The sequence below is a fragment of the Zootoca vivipara genome, chromosome 11 (genome assembly GCF_965207765.1).
Source record: "Zootoca vivipara chromosome 11, rZooViv2.hap1.1, whole genome shotgun sequence".
Lineage (NCBI taxonomy): Eukaryota > Metazoa > Chordata > Lepidosauria > Squamata > Lacertidae > Zootoca > Zootoca vivipara.
In genome coordinates, this window is record NC_142594.1 from 11,011,116 (window position 1) to 11,020,576 (window position 9,461).

Here is a 9,461-nt window from a genome sequence, read left to right on the forward strand (position 1 = left end):
CGGATTAGAAGAACAATAGCATAGATCTGTTCATGAATCTCTTTTTCTTCTTCATTGTACGTGAAATGTAATTTCTTACTAAAATGCTGTTTCACCTGCACACTTATGCTAGATTTGAGGAACTTGGATATTTACATATCAATGATGTTCTTTATAACTCATCTTTGTTTAATTGTATTAACCAGGAAAGCTGCAATGCATTTTATTGGCTTCATAAAGAAAAGTTGTTTTGGACTTCTTATTCAGTTGCAATGAATGCACGCTACATCAAGATTTAATTAAGTATTTAATTAAGGGAAGAGTTAGTGATTGTAAAGAGTTCAACGTGTGCTTATTCCTCATAACAATAACTTGATATATAAGTTAGGGGAAAGTCTTAGAATCCTTTCCAGCTGAACCGGTGAGGTGATGTTACAAGTTTTATATGCAGTGTAAGAGAATATGCGGAATTGAAATACTTGTTGAGGCACATAATTAAAAGATGCTTTCATCTGAAAACCAAGCAGAACATAAGATAGACCCGGAGGCTGCTTAATAACATACCTAGTCCAGCATGCAGTTCTCACAGCTTGGCCAACCAGATGCCCAAAAGCAGGTCCTCAGTGCAACAACCCATTCCCCACCTGTGATTTCCAGCAACTGGTATTAAAACTGGTCTAGAGGTAGAACCTAGCCATTGTAGCTAGTAGCCATTGGTAGCTTTACCTCTCCTGAATTTATCTAATCCTCTTCTGAAGCCACCCAGGCTGATGGCCATCACTACCTCTTGTGGGAATAATTTCCGTTAAATATGTGCTGTGTACAGGACTTCCTTTTCTTTGTCCTGAACGTTCCAATGTTCAGTTTCATTTAATATCCCTGAGTTCTTCTAGTGTTACGAACGAGGGAGAAAAACATTTACAATCACTTTTATATTACATTACACCTGTACCGTGTTTCTTCTTACTCACCTTTGTGCTGAACTAAAAAGGCCAAAACGATGGAGCGACTCCACTACGAAGAAAGGCTACAACATTTTGGCCTTTTTAGTTCAGCACAAAGGTGAGTAAGAAGAAACACGGTACAGGTGTAATGTAATATAAAAGTGATTGTAAATATTTTTCTCCCTCGTTGTAGCCTTTCTTCGTAGTGGAGTCGCTCCATCATTTTGGTTGCCCTTTTCTGAACCCTTTTCATCACTATAACATGCTTTCTAAGGTGAGGCCACCGAACCTGTTCACAATGTTCCATGTGAATAAAGGTAAAGGACCCCTGACAGTTAAGCCCAGTTGCAAACGACTCTGAGGTTATGGTGCTCATCTCGCTTTACTGGCCAAGGGAGCCGACGTTTGTCCGCAGACAGTTTTTCCGGGTCATGTGGCCATCATGACTAAGCCGCTTCTGGCGAAACCAGAGCAGCGCACGGAAGCGCCGTTTACCTTCCCGCCAGAGCGGTACCTATTTATCTACTTGCACTTTAACATGCTTTCAAACTCCTAGGTTGGCAGGAGCTCACCCCATTGCGGGGATTTGAATCGCCGACCTTCCAATTGGCAAGCCCTAGGCTCTGTGGTTTAGACCACAGCGCCATCCACGTCCCTACCATGTGAATACATATGTATGATGGCATTATGAGATCAGTTTTACTTTCAGTCCTTTTCCTAATGGTCCCTAACATGGAATTCACCTTTTTCACAGCTGCCACACACAGTCAACAACTTCATTGAGTATCCACTATAACTCCTGGCCACTGCCAGTGTATATGTGACCTTTAGATGATGATGATGATTGCCCCAATATGCATCACTTTATACTTGCTTACACTGAATAGCATTTGCCAATTTACTGCCCATCCATTCAGTTTGGAGAGATGCTTTTAAGCTCTTTGCAATCCGTTTTTGTTTTAACTATCCCGGGCAACTTGGTATCATATGGAAACTTGGTTGCCTCGCTCTTACCCGAGGACTCCATTTTATACATCTCTACATCTGCAGAACTGTCTATTTATTCCTGCTTCTCTGCTTCCTGTCTTTTCACCAATTACTGATCCACAAGTGGACCCATCATTTTATTCCATGATGTCTGGTGTGGTACTTTGTCAAAAGCCTTCTGAAAACCTAAGTACACAATGCCATTTGGATCACCTCGTATCTCTTTGCTTGTTGACACTCTCAAAGAACTCTCAGAATTGTGTGCTTGTATTCACAACAGCTCCAATGCACACAGGGTACTCATACATATGATGTAGATGCCTTATTCAAGTGCATTATTGAGAGAGAGCATTTGTGTGCAGTAGATACACTAACACAGATGTGCATTGTGTGGAAGATGCATGTCGAAGCTCCACTATGTGTTACAATTAATTCAAGGTGAAATGTTTGTGTTTGCTTTGCTTTCCATTAATAATATTCCCTTTTTTTTACAACTCACCAGTGTAATTTGGGGAAGCTTCTCTGGACTATGTAAAGGGGCTGGCTTTTCTTTGTCAGTTCATTGATCACAGTGAAAGTTGCTAAGTGCTCTTTCAGGTAACGTGATTTACTTCCTAAGAACATTGAAACAATCACATCACTGTAACACTTTAATAACGTAGACTCAAATTTTTATTTTAGTTATTTATTAAATTTTCTGTGATCCGAGGATCACAAGGTGGTTTACAATATAAAAACATAACATATTAAGAAATAAAAGGAATATGCAACTGATGTACAAGATTTACAGGTCAGCTCTCGCCAGTCCCAACTTGCCGAGGCTTCTGCACATCCCTCATTCATTTTAATGGCATGAGATGGTAATCATGTGATAGTCCAGTGTTTTGTTTGACATCTTCTAACATTTTCCCACCATCAAAATTGTGCCCTGAAGTTTAATTTCCCATAGGTTTTTCTTGACCATTTTGACAAGTTTGAACACCAGGCTATAGGGATCCCTGTGATCCTAAAGAGCTGCCGTTTTCCCGTCTTTTTCTGTGATATCCTATCTCCAGTGACTACAGGACTAAGATACCTTCTCTTAGGTATCAATCCCCTGTGGGACATGTTCTCTTTTATAATGTCAATGGCAGCCACCAGAGAAGTGTCGGAACTGAGTTCTGGTGGGTTCCAGCTGAAAAAAAAAGCCCTGGACTTAGGCATCTTAAACATGCAGCAGTTAGGCCACATGGGGATTTGTTGAAGCCTTGGAGCTGTAGTAATTTGCAGGGGGGGGCAGGCAGAAAAACACGGCCCTTTGTAATACAGAGATGCCTTGGATGCAACAAGTCAGTCCTGTAGCCATTTCATGCCTTCCTCTACATCTTCACAATAGGCACGTGAGGTAGGTTAGGCTGAGAATTGGTGAGCAAAAACTGATCACTGAGTTTAAAATATGAAACTATACATGCTCAGAGTATTTTATTTCCATTTAGCAGTTGGAGGGGGGGGAGCACAGGTGTGTTTTGCTCAGTTGTGAAGTTCTACAGGCTGAAAGCTTTTTTCGTAGTCCATGTAAGCATATATCAAAGTAAATTTGTTAGTCTTTTAAGATACCACAAGTTATTTTGTAGTAGCTTTTTCGTGTTTTCTTTTCTGGTGGGTGGGGGAAGGACGACCCTATTTTTAGAAGTTGCTTTGGGTCACTTTGTGAAATAAAGAGGCTAATTAATGCAAGCAATTGTGTGTTGTATTAAGTGCCTGTCAGGTAAAAAGGCAGGATAGAGATGATGATGATGATGATGCAGATGATGCAGATGCATATTTAGGGGCAGGTGGAAACCAGGGAAAGTAGCACATCTAGAAACCTCCACTGCCTTGTGGTATATTTTCAGGAAAAGAAAAGGCTAAGGCAGGCATCCCCAAACTTTGGCCCTCCAGATGTTTTGGACTACAGTTCCCATCTTCCCTGACCACTGGTCCTGTTAGCTAGGGATCATGGGAATTGTAGGCCAAAACATCTGGAGGGCCACAGTTTGGGGATGCCTGGGCTAAGGAGTAAACACTACATAAATCATGAAGTCCCTATGATGGTTGGATGGTGCCTTGGGTGCCTCCTTTCGGCAAGCCCTGCAGCCAAGCTGGTGCCAAACACCTCTGCTTTCCTTTGGACCACATCATCTTTTCTTCTGGGCAGCCCAGGACCACCAGACACACTGCCCATGTTTGCGCCCCAAGGAGGTCATTTCAGTGCTGCTAATGCAGCGGTTTGACTGTCTCTTGAGACAGACAGATGCCAACATCCACCACTAGGTAAAGGTAAAGGGACCCCTGACCATTAGGTCCAGTCGTGACCGACTCTGGGGTTGCGCGCTCTTCTCGCATTATTGGCCGAGGGAGCCGGCGTATAGCTTCCAGGTCATGTGGCCAGCATGACAAAGCCGCTTCTGGCAAACCAGAGCAGCACATGGAACCACCACTAATTATTATTATCATCACCACCACCACCAATATGCAAATTTTGTGTTGCTATTGTTTTGGGAATTGCATCCGGTCTCCAACCACCTTTATCCAGCCTTGAAGACATACAAGAGTTTTAGGTTTGAATTCTCCTGTCATATTGCTCTCCTCAGTAGCATTGCCGGTTCAGCTGTGGTCAGAGCAGCAAATCTGCAAAGAGGAAGAATTCTATGGCTTCTATGACTGTGGCGGAGTAATAGGAAGGTTGTTCGCCCATTGTGCCAGGATAATTGGCTGTTTGGCTTGTTAATCCCAAGTTCCACTTAACTAAGTTGTTTCTCCTCCGCACCTGACAGAGAAGAATGTCTTTCTAAACCTTTGATAGCTGTTCTTTTGATTGCAGATAACTTCAAATGAGAAGCACTCTGAAAGCCTGAAGAATGATGGAGAAAAGCTTGTTCGCACACTAGAAAGATTGGCCCAGACTGCCAGGTGAGTTCCCCTTAGGCTTTCTGGAATTTCCAGGCTGTGTGTACATTCCTCCCCTTTCATCTGTCTGCAATCACCTCCCGCACTACAAGCTTCTTGTATTACCAGCCCACCCCCTCCTACACAATACTACCATCAAAATTCCTTTCATTCAAAGCTTTCTAGCTTTCTCTCTCAGCTACTTTTCTTTGGATCCTCTGATGTGGCAGACCAGAGCTATGTGGCACATTTCCTTTCCTTTCTTTCCCTTCCAACATTGCACCGCATATCCCCATAATAGTCTGAGAGTCCTACATGCTTTGAGACCAATGGCAGTAGCGGGGCTTTAAATCCTTTGAGATACACAGAATGGTGTGTCTTCTTGCAAAGTAAATATGTGATGTCCGCTGATAGTTCCCAGTCATACAGATCTGCAGCTAATGCAAGCAGTGTCTTATTCCACAGCAGCTATATCCTAGCTCCTCCTGGCAGCAGACAACCACCAACCGCCAGTGCTTGCTTTTAGGATTGCTGCTAGTTAAGTCAGCCACTCTTTGCCACAGTAGCTACTGCCAGCGTTACTGCAGTAAGGCAGGGCAGCTGCTGAGCCCACAGTAGAGCAGGAGCCAAGTCCTGGCGCCCGCTTGGCTGAGCTAAATGTTCCCTTCTTGTGGGAGGACACCCAAGTCTGATTCTGCCGGGGTCATTGCCGTAGGATCCAGCTGAATGACATATTCCGGAAGATTAAGTATGTGGATTCTAATTAGGGATGTTATCTCAAAACCTCCATGCCAATACTTGTACTAATACTTCTGAAACTGGGCTATACTAACATGTGGGCCTTGGCTCTTTTATCCATACTGTATGTATTTTTATAATATAGAATTGTTGCCCATTTGTGGGGAGGAAACAGGAAGTGGCTTGGGCATAAGCAGGCTTGGACAGCTGTTTCAGATTGATTCCTCCTCCGTCTCTAATCCCTAACCCTAATAACCTAATTGTGGCATAGCTCATTATGTACCAATCTCATTTCCCTTAGTTTCAACAAAATGTTTGCTCCCTTGATTTTCACAGAGAAATGGCTCAGTTAATTGGATATTGGCAGTGGGCATGTGCTCAGATCTTAACGGAGTCATGACTTGGGTGTGTCACGTTCTCCTTGTCCCAGTTTCTTGTCTGTAAAATGAGAATCTCAGTTTACTGCACCTCATTATTAAAACATCTTTATAGTTTCTACCCATCTTTAAAGCGTTACCCACTGTGTTTGCCTTAGGGTGGGATATAGATTAAATACATTGATTTAAAAAAAAGTCTCTGCTTTGTCATGAACTTCTTGGCGGCCTTGGGCAAGGCACCACTTTTGAGTCATTCCCCGTTGCATTGCTCATCTGGTATACAATGAACTAGCAAGACGTGTCTTGGAATGCTTGTGGTCCTGCACCTCCTGATAGGAGGCTGCTATGCTTCCCCATGACTAGTAATTCTAGTTTCTCTTGTGGCTAAGTAGCCTATAATTTTTTTTTCAAAAAGAGCACTTAATTCCAATGAGCATTGGCTTTTTAGGATTCTGTATCAAGCCCTTATGAAGCAAAAACCTCTTTGGTTTAGATAAGTAGGGCTCTTTCAAGTCTTCTTGCCCCACCCTCCAGAGCTGCCATGTCTCTACTGCAGATAGGCGGTTCTTTTTCTATGTAGAAAAATCTTTTTGCAGTGCTTTTGGTATCTTTTTACCTTCTGCCTTGTTTTACCCCCCTGCATGTGCATGCATGTAGTTCATTGGGTTGGTCTCTTCCCTTGTTTTTTATAGTGCCCTTCATCTGTGCTCTAGAGGTGTTAAATAGCCTCTTGCTGTTTTTAAAAATGTTATGCAAGTATGGTTTGATTCTTGCTTATGCATGAAGACCATGCAACTAAAAAGCAGGTAGCACCCAAACTTTGATGTAAGCAACTTGCTTTTTCAGCTAAGCCATTTGCCTGCATTCCTCTACTGCATGAGTAGTTATTGACTCAAGTTATTGACAAGATATCTCCTCCTTGAAGAGGGGAGACATTGCGAGCGGGAGCCGCTTCCCGCGCCAAGCAGGGGGGCGTTTTCGTCCCCCTGCTCCAGCCTATCCCTGCTGCTGTGCTGAGCCTCTCAGCTGGCTTGGGGGGCAGGGTTTGACTACATTCCCACCCTCCCTTTAGGTCTTCCCTTTGTGTTGTTTGCTTTGACCTTGCTATGGACTTCGGTTGCTTTGGTTGCCCAAGGGGCCTGGTAAGAGTTTTTTATTCATTTGGCTAAATGGTACCAGCCTTTTGGTTTTTTCGCCTATCTATCTTTATTCGTCACAGCTTTTTGGTATTGGCAGTTAGGCATTGGAATATGTATTGGTCTTGTGTGTTTGAGGACTGGTTGTGGCCATCATCCAACCCTCTTCTTTTAGGGCAGGGGTCAACAAACTTTTTCAGCAGGGGGCCAGTCTACTGTCCCTCAGACCTTGTGTGGGGCCGGACTATATTTTGAAAAAAATGAACGAATTCCTGTGCTCCACAAATAACCGAGATGCATTTTAAATAAAAGGACACATTCTACTCATGTAAAAACACCAGGCAGGCCCCACAAATAACCCAGAGATGCATTTTAAAGAAAAGGACACATTCCACCCCAAATTCTCTTTTCTCTTCCATGAGAACCAGGTACTTTCCCTGGGTTAGCTGCCAGTTAATCTGTGTTGCAACTGAGATAAGAATCACTCTAGGCTGCTAGGCCAAATTCTGTACAGTGGTGCCTCGCTTAACGAATGCCCTGCTTAACAAAATTTCCGCTTAACGAAAGGTTTTTCTAGCGGAGGTTGCCTCGCTAGACGAATGCGTTTTACGAAAAATGTGTCTAGCGAATCGCGGTTTCCCATAGGAATGCATTGAAATTCAATTAATGTGTTCCTATGGGCAAAAAAATTTTTTTCGTTATTAGAAAAGACCTGTGGAACGAATTAAATTCGTCTAGCGAGGCACCACTGTAACTATATTATGCTTAGAATAGAGCACTTATTATGGGCTTCATTTATAGAAGCCTGCCATGTTCTAGTTGAGGCCTATATATTCTACAAAGCATCTCAGTTGTTTTCCTGTAGTGGTGGAATAAGTTCCTGTTGGGTTGTCACTGTCCAGCTCATCACTTGCAGAAGGTCAAACTTCTGAGAGGGTACACCAGGCATAGGCAAACTGGGCCCTCCAGATGTTTTGGGACCATAACTCCATCCCTGACCCCTCTGCCTCTCACTTGACAGGGGAAAGGTTTCCATGTTGCAACTACTGGCAGATTTTTACATCTCAACTGAAATTTGGTTAGCTTTAGGAGCATGATCTAGCCTAGTCAGCTTTCCCTCAACTCTACCATAACATGTGCTACATGAGCTCACCAGGAAAAGAGCCAAGCATTCTGGCTAGATTTTGGAGCACTGAAACAATTTTGCGGAGGGACAATGGCTTTTTAAAGGCAGGAAAATTTATTTAACAGATAATGTGGCAGCTGTGGGTCAAGATGGTACAGTCATTCCTCGGGTTACGTACGCTTCAGGTTGCGTTCTTTTCAGGTTACATACTCAGCGGACCTGGAAGCATTTAAGATAAGATAATCTTTATTACAGGTAGGTAGCCGTGTTGGTCTGAGTCGAAGCAAAATAAAAAAATTCTTTCAGTAGCACCTTAAAGACCAACTAAGTTTTTATTTTGGTATGAGCTTTCGTGTGCATGCATTCAGGTTACATACCGCACCCCGGAACAAATCAGGTACGTAACCAGAGGTACCACTGTATATGGAATTAAACCTGCTCTTAGTTCTCTGTCATTCATCTTGCTGCATGATGCTAAACTGGTTTCCCTCTTCTCTTTTTTAGCTTCCACGCTGATATGGTGATTGCTTCCTTGGCAAATGAAATCCTCAAGAAAATTGAACACTATCAAGGCACATTCAGCTAAGACAGTTGTTGCTTTAGAAATAGTTTAAGTGATAGCGTAAATAAAAATTCTCATTACTATCATTTGTCTTTTTTCTAAAGGCTGTGATGGGTAACTGGAATCAGCTCCCATGGCTCTGGATTATATCTAGGTTCAACCTAAATATTTAAAAAGCCACCTATTTTATGTGCGTAATATAATGAGCCCATTAATTGCAGAACCATCTTTTCTCACAAAATGCTCACAGAGAAGTGTTAGTTCTCCTACCTTTCTGCTGAGAGCACAAAATGTGAGAATGGTGTCTTTTGCTGTTTCAGATATAAGGGACTATTGCAAGTGGGGGAGGAACAGGAATAATGCACACCTGCCTAACTCCAAACTTCGTTTTCTTTAATCACACTAGAGAGAAGCTATGAGTATTAGAAGATGGGTACAGCTTTTTTAAAAAAACTGCTTACCTAGGAGCCCTGCTGCCTATACATTTCCCCTTAGCGTTGTTTAAATCAAACCATTTAGAAAATGAAACAACTTAATGGTGTGTTGGTAATACAGTAAGTAGGCACCTAACCGATATCCTGGCAACATGCCATCACTCCCAGTTAAGCCAAATCCTGTATAATTTTAAATTTGCATGTGTTTACATTAATAATGTTACACAATGATCTCCCCCCCCCCCCGGAAACTTATGCTCAAGATGGGAGG

The 9,461-nt window shown here is 42.7% G+C and overlaps 1 protein-coding gene across 5 annotated transcripts in view; it reads left to right on the forward strand.

Annotated features, from left to right (window-relative positions):
- ULK4 (unc-51 like kinase 4) overlaps positions 1-9,090 on the forward strand; it is a 169,178-nt gene extending 160,088 nt beyond the window's left edge. For 4 of the 5 annotated variants that reach the window (XM_035128823.3, XM_035128825.3, XM_035128824.3 and 1 more), the window contains exons 36-37: positions 4,753-4,841; positions 8,699-8,839. In XM_035128823.3, coding sequence (XP_034984714.3) covers positions 4,753-4,841; positions 8,699-8,780 — 171 coding nt within the window. In that variant the 3' untranslated portion in view covers positions 8,781-8,839. Of the gene's footprint in view, positions 1-4,752; positions 4,842-8,698; positions 8,840-8,952 lie in introns of those variants that run through there. The other variant, XM_088653665.1, reaches the window with a different exon arrangement.
- Positions 9,091-9,461: the final 371 nt, after the last annotated feature.